We start from the raw sequence: 17,913 nt of genomic DNA, 5'->3' as shown, positions 1-17,913 counted from the left end.
TTTTGGGAGGATTACATGATATACTACTGAAAAGCACTTAGAAGAATGCCTGACCCACAGTAAAAGCTCAACAAATGTTAGACATTATTATTATTGTTATTATTATTTTGTATCAAAGCTCTTTTTTTTCAAGAAAGGTCTTTTCACCCAGGTTGGAGTGCAATGGCTCAATCTTAGCTCACTGTAGCCTCAACATCCCAGGCCCAGGTGATCCTCCCACCTCAGCCTTCTAAGTAACTGGGACTACAGGCAAGTGCCACTGTGCCTGACTAAATTTTGTATTTATATAGATGGGGTTTTACCATGTTTTCTTGGCTGGTGTCGAACTCCTGAGTTCAAGTGATCCACCTGTCTCGGCCTCCCAGAGTGCTATGATTACAGGCCTCAGCCACCATACCCAAGCATATTGAAGCTTTAATTGGCACATTTAGGTATATTTTCAAACATAATCGCCTCTTTTGATGTACATAACACTTCTAAAGAGGTAGGTATAAAAGATTATTGGTTAGAATTCCAATTTTTGAGGTAAGGAAACTAAGACTTGGCTACAGGAAGTGAGATGACCATGGTTAATGACAAATTTTCTGATTTCCCATATTCAATATTATTTTTCCTCACCAGAAGACACTGAAATAGATGGATTGTTATTTATTCAGTAAACATTTATTGAATGGCTAATGTGTGCCAGGCATTGTGCTGGGCACTGAGGGTACAGTGGTGAGCAAGACAGACAGGTCCCTGTGTTCCTGACGTTACCATTTTATGGAAGAGGACAATCAGTAAGGAAGTAAATAACAATAAAAGGTATGCATCAGAGCAATAAAAATTAAACAGGGCAATGTGATACAAAGTAACTATGGGAGATAAGGTAGTGAAAGGAGGAGGGCTCTTCTGGGGCGGTGACTTTCATGACAAGAAGGAGTTAAGCTAGAGACCTTCTCACCTTGGATATGTAGCTAGGTTTTGGGAGGGAAGTCCTCATGAAGAGGGGACTTCCAAGGTCCTACTCTGGGCCACCATAGACAAGTGGATGTAGCAGGAAGGAGAGATGTAAGGTAAGGGTTGCTCAGAGGCCAAAGTCAGAAAGACTCGCTAAATTTGAAAGTTTCTGGAAAGACGCAGGATAGCAAAGAAACTTTTAGCACTGGAAAGGGAATTTTTTTTCCTTCTAGATACTTTGTAAGTTTAAACAGTTTAAAAATAACTTTATTGAGATATAATTTAGATAGAATAAATTTCACTGATTCTCAGCATACAGGTTAATGAGTCTTGAGAAACATAGACCCCTGTGTTAAATATTGCCTCTCTCAAGATATATAGAACATTATTATCACCCTAAAGTGTTCCCTTGAGACCTTTGCAGTCAATTCTGTCTAGGTATTATGTAGAATGTCCTGCAATTTGGGTTTGTCTGATGGTTTCTCATGATTAGATTAGGGTTATGTGTTTTTTACAAGAATGCCACAGAAGCGATATGCCCTTCTTATCACATTGTATCAGGAGATACATGATATCATTATGTCTTTCCTGGTGATATTGGCCTTGGCCATCTAATTAAGATGTGACTAACAGGTTTCTCCATTGTGAAATTACTACTTTTCCCTTTGCAATTAATAAATATCTTGAAAGAGACACTGAAACTATCCCATAAATATTTGAATTAGTGCTATATAAGACCTATATGTTGAATTAGAGAGTGCTGTTTTGTTGAATTTAGTTTTATCAGTCAAGAGCATGGTCTGTTTTTACTATTCATCTGTTTTCCTTTATTTTTTCTCATTCATGTTTTATTGTTTGTTCTTTAATAAGCATGGATCTGGGTTAATGGGAAGACAGTGTGATAGAATTTGACATGAGGCAAACCTGGATTTGAATCCCAATTCTCCCACTAACTGGTTAGATGACCTTGCAAAAAGCCTGATTTGCTAATTTCTCATCCATAAAACGCAGCTAGTAAGAAACTATTTCACAAGGTTTTTGAAAGCATTAAAGCACTGAGTAGTGTTTGGTACTCAATAAATGCTGGGTAAATGTCATTTCTTGCCTCCTTTAATGCCCAAATGTTTAATATTACTGTCACAATTGTAAGTAGACTCCTCTTTCTGGCAGGGTGGCCTTAGGATATAGGAATTCAACAGATTCTTTTAGATTTATTTTATGTTCTGACACCACAGAGGCTTTGGCTTGGGAAAAACAGTGAACTTTTTACATGTCTCTGAGTCACTGGAGAGAAAGCAGCTGGACCTGTTTTAATTGATGGCAAATTCTTACAGCTCACCAGTATCTCCTGGTAATATCTTTGCAAAACTCCTTCATTGCCGTTGGTATTTGGGATTTTATTTTCACTGATGTACAAATATACCATTTGCAAAAGTGGCATTTTTATTTCTATCGCTCCTATATTTCTACTTTTTGTTTATTTTTCTTCTTTCATTATTAGCATTGTTTTAAGGTAGAATTGTAACACGAGCAATCTTGTGTGGTTCCTGTTTTTACCCAGAATAAATCTAATATGAGGTTTTTTGGGGAAACATCTCTTATCATGTTAAACAAGAGAGAAAGCACTGTAACACCTACCCTCCCCAACCCCATCTCTGATTTCTGATTTCTTAAGACTTAAGCAAAACTTTGCTTTCCCTGTTTGGTCTTCTTCATTTTTTCAAATTTTATTTCCCCTTTTCTAATCTTTTGTTATTTGACATGAAGCAAACCTGGATTTGGGTTTACACTGGATTTTAGTTTAAGCCTGGATCTTATTTTACTTTAAAGATTTTAAGTTCTTTAGGCAGGACGTCACTGTTTCTTTTTTTATACTGATATAGGCTTTAAGGGCAACACATTCTCTAAATGCTGCCTTGGCAATCTCCCAGAAATTGTTACTGTTTTCAGAAAAAGAGGTCCTGATCCAGACCCCAAGAGAGGTTTCTTGGATCTCATGCAGGAAGGAATTCAAGGCAAGTCGTAGAGTGCAGTGAAAAGAGACAGTTTATTGAACGCTGCTCAGTTACAGAGTAGGGCGTCCTCAGAAAGCAAGAGGAGGAATGCCTTACCTTTAAGTTTTCTTATGTAGCAGTCTTATTATCCATGTAAAAACTGAATTATGTCTACGTGTGGGTGGGCTAACAGCCTGACAATTTATTTTGCTGATGTAAAGAAAACTATTCTTGGCATTTTAGTGTGTAAGCACATCAAGGCATGACTATAATCAACTTAAAAGCAGATATTGTTATGTGATATTGGGACATCTGGACATTCTGCTGTCATGGGCATTCATTCTTACAGGTATTATTAAGCTGTTTCCTCAGCCATAAACATCTTTTGACCATGGGCTGTGACTGGCAAGAGATGTGTCTCGCTAGTTTTAAGATGGAGCTGATTTTAAAATGAGGTCACCCTGGCTCTCTTAGGCTCCTGTTTCTCTAATATTACTCCCATGAAATCAGTCTTACAAATTAATTTTTCCTTTTTTCTCAGGCTCCATTATGGCTTGGCATAGCTCTGTTACTGATGCTGTGTATAAAAAGTTTTGAAATTTTGTACATCATGATTTTTTGGTATTAATTTTTAGTTATTAATATAGTATTTGATTATGGAGTTTTTTGATCTCTGAGGCAAGTACCTCTCTCACCTCATTCCAGCCTAGTCCTGGCCTTGTAATAACCTCCCAGACAAGTTCTGCTTATAACTTTGTTTTGATATGGAAGCCTGATATCAGAGACACTGAAACTGTTAATATTAAGCCAATTGTACCACCTGCCAGGAGGAATCGTGATATCCTTTTCTGCTCATTTTGCCCCTTTCTTACTATATGCCGGACTCTTAGCTCAGCAGAAGTCCTTGTCCGTTTCCAACTGCTGGCATTGAGCACGGCCACATTGCTACTGGGATGCCTGGGATTACTTCTTCATTTAGAAAGGTCAAAGGCCAGGGTCTTATTCTCCAGGAATAAACCCCAAGGGCTATTGAGCTCTGCCAGACCCTTGTCAGGGTCCTTGTGGCCCAAAGCATTCCTTTCTGTGCTGGAATATGTCAGTTAGCTCTGGCAAAAATCAAGTTTCCTCACCCTGAACTTACTCCATCCACATAAGTTTCCCTGAGAAATTATGGAAAAGAAACTTGTTCGTATAATTCTCAAACGTCAGAGCTGGAAAGGCCCTGAGAGACCATCTTGCCCCAACCCCTTTCATTTACCAGAACATGTAAGTTCCTTTGCTCTATTTCCATGTTTTAAGGAATCCCCAAGGCTGCCTCATAATAAAAATCAGGAGCAAGGTAAGAGCCAAATTAATCAAGGAAGTAAACTGCTATGGGACCCAGCTGTGCTCAGGGAGGACTGAGTCATTAGAAATGTAGCCCTGGGACTCAAGATTTGTTTGTTAAGGATTTTCTTCAAGGGCAAAGAGAAAGATCTATGATGGCTTAACTACAAAGATTTTCATGGGGTGGGGTGAGACTGAAAAAGGCTCCATGAGCTTCCAGCCTGTCTGGAGCGTTTTAAAGGTCCTGCTTTGAAGAAGCCTGCTTTACTTCTATCTGACTGGGTCAGGCATTGTGAAGTAGTTGGCAAAGTTTGCCTGTGTGCCTCTTAACTTCCCCCAAAAAGTGTCTCTCTGGGTCCTATACTCAGAGGATATGCTTTCAGTTCTAAAATATATCAAGAGAGCACTCATAACTGTGTTAGGGCTGGCATTGAGAGTCACATATCATTTACATATCTACATTTGTAAGAAAATTCACCCTGTGCAAAACACCATCACATGGATACCTCTAGTTTAACCTATAAACAATGTAAGGGTAATTTTTAGCTACATTTTACAGATGAACAGGCTCAGTCTGCAGGATTGCCTAAGGCCACGTGACTAGTAAGAGGCAAAGCTTTGACTGTTGAGTCCAGAAGGACACCTCATCCTGTGCTTGTTCTACTAAGCCACAACGCCTCAAGATTGCCAAAACATGCTGTGAGAGCATACAGCAAACTAGGTAACAAGGGCCGCAGGGTTGAAACCACTTTCTTGATCTGATTTCCAATGAATGCTAGCACTACAATTGACTTATAGGACACACAGAACAAATCTGGGAACTTACTGTTATTCCCAGAGAAGACACTGGGAGATTGGGTCCCCCCCCCGCCCCAAAATTTACCCAACCTAGAGGTTTATGTTCTTGGAAAACTTTTCTTTCAGACTGGAAGAAGACAAGGAAATCTCATCAATTGAAGAAAATTCCTTATAAGGAAGCTTTCTTTATTCACACACGGGAGAGGATCAGATCCCATTGTGGTTCTGGTTAGTATTTAGATATGTGCAGTGAACACTTTTGAAGGGTGTGTGTGTAGCAAGGCAGTGTAATGGGTATAGAGTTTCTTCAACTAAACCAAGAAAGCTGTATCCTTGGGATTAGAAAGGGGATTATCAAGTTAGTTGTGCAGGTCAGGGAGAAATAGGAAGACCACAGGTGGGAAAACTCTAAAACAGACTGTGAATTGAGATTATTTGGACACACCAGATTACTTAGGGACCTTGACATGGGTTATATCCCTGTGTCTTCGGTGCTCAGAAAATAACACATGGTGAGATCTGAATACAAGTTCAACACTGTATCCCCATTTTTGGAAAATGGACCAATTCCCTTCCCTTGCCTTGGAAATAGCTGATCAAAAAAAACAATGATACAGTTTTTTTTTTTTAATTTTTTTTTTATTCATGCTTTTGCCCAGTTTGTTGACACCTCTTACATGCCCAGGGAACTGCTCAAGTGTATTGGGAAATACAGTTGGGTATTGTGCAGTTGGCTGGCCTCATGGTGGAGGTGCTCTGGCTGGGATGGAATGCTGCTAGGGGGACTAAGATGAAGAGGAGTCAAGGAAGTTGTCAGTTCACAGGTTAGTGAGCAGCCAGTCCAGCAACTGTTTCCTAGCCACGTTTCCCACAGCTTCATCCAGTTGCCATTCTTTGGCGAACTTCATGACCTCTTGAAGAAGACCTCCAACACTGTACCCCTTTTCTGCTGCTTTAGCTGAAACCTGAGGAAGCTGTGGGGAAAACAGAGCTAGTGTGAGTTGCATGATGCTTTTTGGAGGAAAGACCTGCGGACAAAGTGAACTAACACCCTTCTACCACCCAACCCCCTCAACCCCTAACTTCTTCACCTACATCCACCACCTTCCCACCCATGATTCTAGGATTAGAATACAGCATGTCATAGATACAGGACTAGAGGCTGCTGACACAGCTTTCCTTTTTCCTTGAACCTTCTCTAATGACATAGATCTAAATGCCAAAGATATTTTTTTTTTTGAGCTTCAAAAACAAACTCTGAAATTAGTTGTGTTCATTAAATACTTCTCACCACATGCTGGACCCTTCAGTTAGTCTGTGCTGATTGCTAGGTCAAGGTTTGGGGGTTGCCATTCCCCCACCTCCCTAAAAAAGCATGAGACTTGGAGTAGGGAAGATTGTCTGGCCTTGGCTCGTGGACTGAAAATAACTTGGTTAAGTATTTGTTGTTTCTGGAATCCATCTAATGCAGGAAACCCAGCTGTCAGGGTGTGTGTGTGTGTGTGTGTGTGTGTGTGTGTGTGAGAGAGAGAGAGAGAGAGAGAGAGAGAGAGAGAGAGAGCGAATGTACATGTGTATGAACGTATGAATGCTGGCCTCCATGGAATCCGAGGAGCACGGCCAGGACTAGGGTGATGCAAGTGAGGCACCTAGGACATAAAATTTAAGGAGAAAAGATTCTCAGGGCACTTGCAGGACCCATGAGTTTGGGGGAGGAACATAGGGAAAATAATAAGAGACTAGTTTCAAACTGTTTCTGGTAGGTCAAACACAAAATTAGTCCCTGATACTTCCAACACCTCAAGAGGGAGGGAGGAACCCCATTTTCCTTTTCTTTCCCCTCCTCTCTAGAGTACTTGGGGGGATCTTAACTCAAAACATGAGACTTAACAATCATTCCCCAATGATGTTTCACTAGTTTGTCAAAAGGGTCACTGATGAAATGCGTTCATCTCACTCTCCTCTTCTTGGTGGAAATGCACAGACCTTGAGATGTCCACTTAGCTAGTGGTTCACTATTTTTGTGTCTTTTTATGAGGTGAAAGCAATTCATGAAGCACATGGTAAAGAATAGACTTGAAACTGGAATGATCTTGGGCTCTAAGTACAGTGCTGCCTCCCTGCCTCTGCCCATTCCAACTTTCTTCTTGTGCCTTAGATGCATTACTTACCTTTTCCAGTTGTCCATCATCATCTCCCATGAAGTAGAGCATGGGCACGTTAAACTGGGAGGCTGCGATCCACTGCAGGACAGCACGGAGCTGCTTTTGCAAGTTACTTGTAGAACACTGATTATTGACAATTACTTCATGTCCAGGAGAGTCATGATAGTTCTGTGGCATTGCATCATTGTGAGTGCATCTGGTGCCCCTGAAAGTGGGCTTACTTGTTGAGGCTACTTGTTCTTCCAACTCAGCGAGGGCTGCCCCATTTTTGCTATACTTAGCCATGATAAGGCAGAGCTTCATCACAGATTCTACCAGTTGATCTATAAAATGCCGGTTCACTTGCTTCATCCCACTGATAAAGTCAAATTCTTGATGGTCCTGGCATTGTTCTTCTCCTTTGTCAGGTCTCTTGGACATGGAAGTTGCTTTGTTTACCTTAGGCTCTGAACGCTTGTTCTCACCTTCGCATGGATCCTCACAGTTGGAGCTCTCATTAAGCAGTTTCTGAATCAGCATTAGAACGATGTTTGACATGTCCATTTTCTGGGAGTCTATGTGTTGGTTCTCCTTTAGACAAGTGGATGGTCCAGGGGCTCCGTGAGATTCTAGATGTTTCACTGAAAATGCTTTGGCACTTTGGCCACCTCCACACTTCTCATATTGAGTACTCTGAGCCATATAGCCAGTGGTGGAATCAGGACAGTCTTCTTCACATGTATCTTTGCCCCTAGCCTGCTGGGTCAGATGGTACTGGATCAGCTTAAGGGCAGAGACAATCAGGTCCTTGGCCAGTGAATCTGTGGAAGCACTGATCGTTTCTCTTTTCTCATCTTTATTGCAGCATACTTTGGTAGCGATCTTACATGGGTTTCCTTGCTTTTGGTTCCACATGGTCAGGCCCTCCTTGAGGATGTGTTCTCCGACTTTCTCAGCACTAGTCAGTGGCTTGCATGGGTCTGATTTCATTTTGCATTTGTCCTTCCCTTTCATTTCAGCTTTCATGGCTGAGAGTTCAAGACTCTGGTTATCGCATTTGGGATCATGGGACCCAGCTTTTAAAGTTGCATATGACAGACTCTGAGATTTAGTCTCCTTCTTCTCACCAATAAGGGCACTGACCAAGCGCCTCAGCATGGCCTCCATGATGTCTGCAGCATTTTGTCTCCCATGGTTGAACAGATTTCTCTTCACAGCCGAGACAAAGTCTGAGTCAGTCATCAGGACCCCAGTAATATTATGCAGGTTCTTCATGCAGGAATCAATCAAATCAGACACAATTTCCTTGGTATGCTTTAGCAGCACCCTCTTCAGGACCACACATGCTGGAATTGGCTTCCCAGAGCTGTGCACTTTCAAGGTCTTCATGACGGAGAACATCATGTCAGATGCCACCTGATTTGCATAAACCATAAGTCCCTTGCTGATGGAATCTGCAAATTCTTTGCTATCTCTCTGGCATATCTGTTTGTCTCCACTTTTGTTCTTGTTGCATAATTCACTATATAGAAAGCTTTTCTGGCCACCTTCCTTGCCCTCCTCCCCAGTGCCACACATTTCTGCAGCAGTCAGTTCCATAGCTTCGTGGGCCATTTCAGAAGCAATCTTGCTCACAGTAGGGGATGGAACAATTGAATGATGAAGGCATTTGCTTCTACCTTCCAACTTATCTTTGATTTCCTTACGGGCCATCTGGATTACCAGAGAAGATAGTCGGTTGGTGTAGAAGGAAAGGTCATCCAAAGAACATTCGCCATCAGGGGAAATGACTGCTCTCTGAGTGCTAAGAGATTTGGCTGAAGTAGCTGAAGGACTTTGATTATTGTTGGTGTTTTTAGCTGCTGCCATCTCTAGCTGTAGGTTTTGAGGTCTGTTCAGGAAATCTGTGTTCACTTGATTGGCATAGACACTGTAGCAGTTCCCAGAGGATGATCTGTTACATCCGTCCTCTGTGTCTCCTACTTTATGTTTACAGCTAGAAGTTGAGGGGCTCAGTGCATGTTGGAAACCCAAGGCATACTTTTGGAGATCACTGAGAAGCCAGTTGAGGACACTTATGGGATCAGAGGAAGCTTGTTTGAAAAGGCACACAGATCCCTCCGTCTAAAAGAAGAAGAAGACCTATCCATAAGAGTTTGGGTAGGCGACTTCTTTCCATTATTTTATTTAGAAGATGCACCAGATTAGGGATTTGAACTTTTAGAGTTTGTGTGGGAACATAACATCCAGTTATATCCATTAATACACAATTAATGCAGAAGTGGCAGCAACAAAAGTTCAGACTATACACGTGTATACTTTATACAAGTGTTATCAATATATGTCTGCCAATTCATATGAATATGTGAATATTCATATGAATATGTGTGTGTATATATGCATGGAAATATGTATATATGCATGTGTGAATATCTCAATACATGTGAGAATGTGCCATTCTGTATTGTTAGTGTATGAAAATGTGCCTCTGTGTGTGTGTGCAGATGTGTGACTATGTGTAAGCATGTATAATAATGTGTTGACATCATAACCTATTGTATATGTCTACTGTATAGGCTGAACTGTGCATGTTAGTATGCATATTTGTACACGTGAATGTCAAAATATGAGTGTCTATGTCAGTGTGTCTCTGAATATGTAAATGAGCAAGTGTCAGTTTGAGTAATCTGCATATATGTGTATAAGATAAATTCACTAGTATGTATCATGCAGTTATAAATGCATTTACGTATGTTAAAGCATAAATTCACATATTAACATACAAATTCACTAATATAATAGATATAATTTTAATATATTGATATGTGTATGTTAAAATATGAACATGTATAAACAGATGATTGTATAATGACTATATATGTTCAGAAATTGGGCATCAATTTATGCTATATTTGTGTTATGTCAGTGCTTGACAATGTGTGTGTCAATGTTATACATACCCTGGCATTTGAGTATGTGTGTGAGTAGGTGAGTTATTGCATTTGTGTCAACAGTGTATGTATCAATGCATACAAACAAGTGCATTAGTAAATATGTGTCACTTTGTGTAAGTTTGTGTGTATATCAGCATGACTGTGTATGACCATATACGTCTTTACATAGATATGTATATTTGTAAGTGTGTATACCAATACTTGAGTCTGTATGGTTACTGTGTTTTGATCAAACCTTATGCATGTAATGTGTATGAATGTATTTTCATGTATTGTATAATAAGGGTGCTTATGTGTGTCATGTGTGGGCCTGTCACTTCATCTGACTCTGTATGACTTTGTATATCTTTGTATATGTGTGTCATTGTTTATGTTATGCTTGTTATGCTTGTGTGTGTCAATATCAAATGTAGCCAAGCATGTATTTATCATGGCTTGTATAAATATAAATTTTTTATATTTATAAATGTATACATTGATGTGTGTATCATTTTGTATAAATTTATATGTGTATTTCTATGTCTGTGACTGTGTATACCCATGTCCAGATATGTGTACATGTACTATAAACACATATTCCACTCAACACTAACTACCGAGCTCTCTGCTCCTTCTATTGCTTCATCTCCTCTCTTTTCACTGAATGTTATAATCAAGGAGCTCTGCATTGTATATAGGAAATATGGGCTGCTTTTTCAAAAATTAATGCCAGGTATAATTTATCCCTTTCTTAAGACTCCAAAATTGAGTTGGCCATACCCAAGTAAACTGAAAATTCTTTGGATACTGTAATGTAAACTTGTTTTTCATTCCTTGGGGGCCACTCCTTTCGCTCCAAAGGAGTCTGGGGCCAGAAATTATGTTTTGGTATAATATGAGCCTAGAGATACAGAACAAGAAACATTTGACTCCTTTGCACCAAAGTCTAATACCCTGTCCTAATACCAGCCACTCCAGTCTTGTATGCATGTGAGGGTGACTTCTTGTGTGCTCTAGTGCCCTCCACAAGCCAGGAGCCTAACAGGTATAATTTTGGATACTTACACAAAACCAAAAGGAGTCTGTATGTGATAGTGGCATGCAAGACTAGTTGTTTCTAACTTTAAGCTACTCAACAGGCTAGGTAATCTCTTAAACAACAGGGTAAGGACGAGGCACTCAAATTCTTGGTGGTTATGGATTGCCTCTGCTCCAATTCCTCTTTCTTCCTTGTTGGATGCTGGGCAATGTGGGGCACCCAGATCTATTACCAGCCAGCAAAGATTGCAAATAGTCTTGTATGATTCCGATTGGATGGGTAGCTGGAAATCAAGAGAGGGCATTCTGATCCTCTGTGATTAGTGTCATTATTAAGTACCTGGGAATTGAACTTACTGTGGCCTTGAACTTAGGTCTGTGCTCTCTAGAATGTCATAGTATTCAAATTGATGAGCCTGTTTGACAATACTTGTCTTACCATGTCTGACCCAGAGTCCTCAGACTCATCATTGAGCTGAGAATTAGAAGTGGTGGAATCTCAGAGGCTATGTGTACCTTAGACTGGTCTTTCTTCTCAGTGTCCTTGATCACGATAATCTCTTTTTCTTCTAGATTTCCGAGGCTTAAGTTGCCTTCTGAGCTGGAACCAGCAGCATCCTATGGAGTTTAAGGGTGAGATCTTACACAGTTGCTTTGAAGAATGAGACGAAGCTCCCTCCACAAATTACCACTCCCCTCTCTGAAGATGCTCACAAAGCTATTAATCTCAAGAACCATATTCATCATCCTTCGAATGTGTTTTTTAAAAAATGAATAAATAAAAAACAACTTTTCAGACATACTACCTTCCATGTGTCATCTCTTTCAACCCTACCAGCAACTTAAATGGCTTCTAAAATGAGACTTGTTAGCAAGAGTGACAGTAAATTCAGACCAGGGATCTTGGGCTCATGAGACTGCTGGATTTCCCTCTGAATCCCCTCCACCTTTCCCCTCACTCCCCCAACACTTTCCATTCTTCATACTTCGCTGATAACCCTTCTCAGCAATTTCCCACCCATTCTGACTCTGAGCAGAGAATACGCACCTTGCAGTCTTTATCTTCTACATTCAGGGTGGACACATCAACAAAGCATACCTGCATCAAATTAGGAGAGTGAATTTAGAAAACCTCTTGAGAAAGGGACATAATTTCTCTTTCTTGGAGATGATAATAGCACCTACCTCATAGGGTTCTTGTGAGGATTAACTGAGATACTGTAGGGAAAGCAGGTAAAAGCGGATTGCCTGGCACAGAGTAAGTACCCAATAAATGTTAATACTGTGATTATTGTTAGGCAGACAGAATCTCGGCATTAGTACATTTCTTCAATGAGAATACCAACCTGTCAGAGCAAGGCCCAAGGTACAATATCCACATATATTAATTGAGAAAACTAAGAAGAGAAATGACTTGCCCAACTGACACAAAAAGGTGGAGCATGTATTAGAACTCAATTTTCCTGGCTTCCAGTTTAGGGCACTTGCCACTACACTAGTGTTTCTCAAAATTTACTTTATTATCAGTGATCTAGAATAGTTTAAGTAGTATGTGGATAAACATTTCTGCATTTAATAGGTGTATTTTTATTGTGTGTTAGGGAGAATATATACTAGAACATCAAACCTTGGATATTATGGATAATATTTCTTAGCATGATTGTCATTTTAAAAATGTAAGTCAATTTTTAAAACATTGTAAAAATACATATTAATTAAATAATAGTATGTGTGGCATTTGAACATGATAAAAAAATGTGAAGCCCTATGTAATTACTTGAAGTTTGGGAAACAGACCATGAAGCATTTTGCCCTCCTGAGGGATGCTAAGGTAACACTGTTACCTAGGCAATATTATTATGACTTAACAGGCTTAACTAACAGGGGCTGGTTGCTAGGCAACCACCACTCCTCTCTCCCCTCTGGCTCCTCCCCCGCCTCCCCTCCCCAGGTCCTTTACATCACACCTCACCCTGCCCCTCCCTTGATTTTTATCTCTGTGATGTATGAGCATGCTGGCCCCTGACAGACCTTGTTGAGCTTGGCTGCTTGGAGAAGTCATGGTATCATCGTCCATTAGTTTAGTTTGGGCCCCAGGATATCTATACCCATATGCCAATTTTTCCTACTCCTCGGCAGGAGTCATTTTCTATCTTACCACTTTCCGGTCCTGATCTTGCTGTCCTGCTGGTTTGTAGAGGTCTACCTTGCACACACTCCTGCAGCTGCGTAACCAGTCAATATCATCAGACATCTGGAAAGAGAAAGAAAAGAAAACTGAAATTCTTATATATGGTTTTTGGAAGCTGGGTCAGTTTGGATAAGAATCTCTGGAGGGGGTTCTGAAACCTATTTCTGCGTTTCATATATAGGTTTAGGCTAGGAACTGGTGAAGTGAGCAATAGGGGACACATTAAAATGTTTGAATTTGATGCTCGGGATAATGATCTTTTAGCGAAATCCATAGTCTCCTTTAATTTAGACTCCCCACACCAAGTATTTGGAATCATGACAGTATGATAATCTGGGAATCAAATTTAAAAGGAAATCTAGTGACTTTAGCGATTACATTTAGAGTGATTTACTTCTACCCAACTCTACTAACTAAATCTCTTTGATCTCCACATTTCTTTACCCACTTTTGAGTACCTTCAAAAAACCCCAGCTCACTCTCCCCAATCTAACTTAATTCTAGCTAACTCCAGTTCAACCAGTCTTTCCTGTTACACTAAAAAAAGTGAAATTAGATAAATATCTGTAACACATCACTCAAAGCCATTGGAAAAGACTAAAGTCAATAGCAGTAAATAAATAGCCCTTTTATTAAAACAACATATATAATTTCAACATATAGAACAAGATTCTGAATGCTGAGAAAACCCAGTCTAATAGCCATAAATATAACACCAAAAGACAGCAATCAGAGGGAAGACCAGACCCTGATACAATAGAATCAAGTTTAATTTATTTTAGAAAGAAAAAATAATCTCTACCAACTTCCTTCCACTACCACCCCCCCCACCACCTCCCAATCCAGTCTGGAATTAAAAGTGAAAAGGAAATGACAGAAGCCAGTGACTGATTTTTGCTATGTAAGACATGAGATTTATGCTCAGAACTCACAGTTAATTGCTGAGTAGACTTGTCTTGGTATCTGGAGCTTGAATTTGATTTCTTTTTAAAATTTAACAAGAGAAATCTTTTTGCCAAGTATTAGAGGGCTATTGAATTCCCCCTGCCACCCTCCCCTCTCTACCCTCCCTTGTGCCCCTCCCCTTCCCTCTCTCCTTCCTCCCCTCTCCTCTCTTCCCCCCTCCCCTCCCTACTTTCCCCCATCTCCAGTCTCCCCTTCCCCTCTCCTCCCTCCCTCTCCCCTCTCCTCACTCCCTTTCCCCTCTCCTCCCTCCCTTTCCCCTCTCCTTCCCTCTCTCCCCCTCCCCTTTCTTCCCCCTCCCTCTCTTTCTCATTCTTCCTTCCTCCTTCTTCCCTTCCACCCCTTCTCTATTCCCCCACAACATATTAATAATAGCTATTCTCTAATGGCTATCTTTTCATATGATAATACTACATTCCTGCTCTTTACCATCCCTGCCTCCAACCAAGATCTTCTTGAATTCTTCCTTCAGGAATTTCTGTGAAACCTTGAAAAAGTTATAGGAAAAGACTCCTACACACTCAGACGAGCGAGTTTCTTTTTTTCCCAAGAGCTACATAGAGAACATTAGCCTACTAAAAAAAGGTGGAAGCATAGAGTCCCTTATGTGATTCAGATACAGCCTAAGTCCAAGTCCAAAAGAACTGTGAGAAATAAAATTTATGAACTCATTACCTTGATGATGAAGTTCTTTTAGACGTTGGGCTGAAAATGTGCTACCCAGAAGGGAGATGTGCCCCTTTAGATGGAACTGAGAAGCGCCAAGTTTTTGGGCACCTGCAGCTGGCTGCCACCCCTGTCAGCTGTTGAGCCAGACTGAGGGCCCAGGCTTTCCCCTGCTGCCTTTGACCATGGGGTGTGGCAACAGGGTTTGTTGGGTCACAATGCCTGAAACCATAGCAACCTGACCAAAGGTGGGCATGTTGGCAAACTCAGTAACCTATTCCCATCAAAAGCACATCAGGCTGTCTGCTATGGGACAAACTTTTTCTGTTATCTCTGTGAGGGTACACACATTTTTCTCACATTTTCTCCAGCTCACAGTCTGTCAAGATATCCCTTCTCTTTTTATTTCTTGCTAGACCTCCAGAACAATGTAATCATATCCCCACTAGAGAATCAGAGTTATGTGGCAAGAGATCTTTAGATTTACATAGAAACAGAGAAATCTTGACCCAAGTCTTTTCTGGGTATCTCAAATAAAAGTATGAAAATAGAAACTTGGAGGTTGCCTTAGCAGATTCTCTAGTTTCACCTCACCATTAAGATGTCCCCTTAGCTAGTCAAAAAGAAGTCAGATGTCCCTACCATTGTAGTATCAAAGCACGCCATCATGTAGGACCCTTGAATGATGTTTTCTTGTCGATTTGGATGCTGCGATGATTATTCCAGTCTGCCTCAAGATGCTGGTCTCTTCTTCAACTCTCCATGCCCTCCTAAAGCCTTGACTGCCAGCTGGTACCAGAGCTACTTCTTGATGACATCACAGTTTCTACAGAGAACAGTGACAGCACAATGTTGGAGGGCTCTAAGGATTCTGTGTGCTCTAACTGGTCCAGCAGGCCTTCCCTGTGAGAAATAAGTAGTCCAGAGAAAAGCTGATCTAGTTGAGACAGGATCTATCCTTTGCAGACTCCTTAGGCCATGAAAAGACTTAAGCTCCACTTAATCTTTTCCATCTGGCCAGTGCTGGTTTGTTGGCTACAGTATGTGTTAGAGCATTATTCATTACACATTGAGATGCCTTCATCTCATCTCACTGAGTTTAGCCCCAGTTTGGAAACATTATCCCACAACCAAATGGCTCTCACTGTGCCAAAGTGTCATCTTGTCTTTCCTTGTTTCTTCTCCACGTCTCCACTTTAATAACTGCATGCATGTAAATATATGCATCTGAATTAACAATCAGTTGAGATGATCCCCTAAAAGAGTTTCATATTCTTAGTTCTATCTCCACTTATTCTTTTTCCTGTTGCCCCTGATATTGCATCTTCTAACTCTGCTATATGATTTTGATCCTGTTAGTTTATGGTGTTAAAGAGAAACAGCCAGGAGTTTGTTAGAGGTGGCAAGACAGATTTTATTCAGACCACTGAGTTAGAAAAAAAAGGCTTGTGATGAATAGATCTCAACTCCACTGAAACAAAAGGCAAGGTGTGCTAAGGAAAGGTACTGAAGGACATTGAGTGGGGGTGAACTTGGTCAATGTATTGGGGCATCTGTGCTTGCTAACGGGTGCTTATTAAAGTTAGGCTTCCTATGTTCACAATATCAGGTTTATAAAGAAAAATGTAATTAAGAACTATAAAAAAAGAAATGAAATAAACTATGAAAAAAGAAATGAAATAAACAAAGAAAGTAAAATAAAAAAAAAAAAAACAATAAGAAAAGAAAAGAAAGTTAAGCTCTTACCTTCCCATAGAGACAGGGAGACATGGATCCTGTTTTTCTTGATCATTACATTACAAAGGGATGGCTTCCAGGTTGTTGAGAAAGACAGTCCTGGATTGTAGAAGATGCATCTTAAATGAAGAGAGAAAGAATTAGAGACAGAAAGAAAGACTACAGGGCCTGTAGTCAGGTTTTGGCCTGAACAAACAGTAAATTCTTTTGGCAGCATTGAACTGTCTCAGGAAGGCATTTTAAGGGGGCCTGGGAAAGTGACGCGACAGAAAATAAAACACCACATGTTCTCACTCATAGGCAGGTGTTGAACAGTTAGAACACGTGGACACAAGGAGGGGAGCATCAAGTACTGCGGTCAGTTGTAGGGGGCTAGGGGAGGGACAGCAGTGGGTGAGGAGGGTGGGGAGGGTGGGGAGGGATAACGTGGGGAGAAATATCAGATATAGGTGATGGGGGATGAAGGCAGGAAACCACCTTGCCGTGTATGTACCTATTCAACAATCCTACATGATCTGCATATGTACCCCAGAACCTAAAGTACAATTTAAAAAAAGGGGGTGGGGGTTGGGAATGTCATCCCAGGGAAATGGCCTTTTGGCAGCATTGAAATGTCTCAGGAAGACATTTTAAGGGGGCTGGGATTGTCATCCTAGGGAAATGGCCTTGAGCTGATAGAAACTATGCTAGTGTTTGTTCAAGTCTCATAGTGTGTGTATGTGTCCAGGAGAGAGTGGATGAAATTGTGCTGAAAGTTGCAGTGCTTATAGGCTGAAGTTGAGGCCTAGTTGAGAAATGGGCTCAGAGAAGCCTGACTAAAGTTTGATCATGAAGAGGGTCTTTGTCAATGGTGATCAGCTAAAATGCATAAAACGTCACTGCTTTTTCCTATACCATCCTTTTGTCAAGGGGCAACTTTTGATGATTAAAGACAAAGTTGGAGCTTCTGTGTCTGGCTCATCTCTGTGGAATATGAAGCAAAGGAAGAAAATGTTTACATATTCTCCAAGTATAAGAAATCATATCTCTGAGAGATTAAAAACAAAACAAAACAAACAAACAAACACAAAACTCTGTGTCTCCCAGCCCAGAAAGGAACAACCATGATTCATGCCTGGAAAATGTCTTAGTAATCCCCAAATGACAAAGAGAGAACTACTATGGATGATTAGAGCACTCTCCCA

General features: G+C 40.6%; 1 protein-coding gene across 2 annotated transcripts; it reads right to left on the bottom strand.

The window, feature by feature from the left end:
- Positions 1-5,708: 5,708 nt before the first annotated feature.
- On the bottom strand, positions 5,709-15,951 carry AKAP4 (A-kinase anchoring protein 4). Of its 2 annotated transcripts, none has more exons than XM_017514243.2 (6): positions 15,635-15,951; positions 13,331-13,426; positions 12,221-12,271; positions 11,689-11,790; positions 7,229-9,325; positions 5,709-6,031 (listed from the first exon to the last, which is right to left on the bottom strand). In XM_017514243.2, exons 1-6 carry the CDS (start codon positions 15,659-15,661, stop codon positions 5,876-5,878), a joined length of 2,529 nt encoding a protein of 842 aa, XP_017369732.1. In that variant the 5' UTR covers positions 15,662-15,951; the 3' UTR covers positions 5,709-5,875. The 2 variants fall into 2 exon arrangements, with proteins under 2 accessions (XP_017369732.1, XP_037589302.1); XM_037733374.1 differs by having other exon boundaries at positions 7,229-8,914.
- Positions 15,952-17,913: the final 1,962 nt, after the last annotated feature.

The sequence above is a fragment of the Cebus imitator genome, unplaced genomic scaffold (assembly GCF_001604975.1).
Source record: "Cebus imitator isolate Cc_AM_T3 unplaced genomic scaffold, Cebus_imitator-1.0 Scaffold520, whole genome shotgun sequence".
Classification (NCBI taxonomy): Eukaryota; Metazoa; Chordata; class Mammalia; order Primates; family Cebidae; genus Cebus; species Cebus imitator.
Note: the sequence above shows the minus strand (reverse complement) of the source record. Positions and strands in the feature narration are given on the sequence as shown.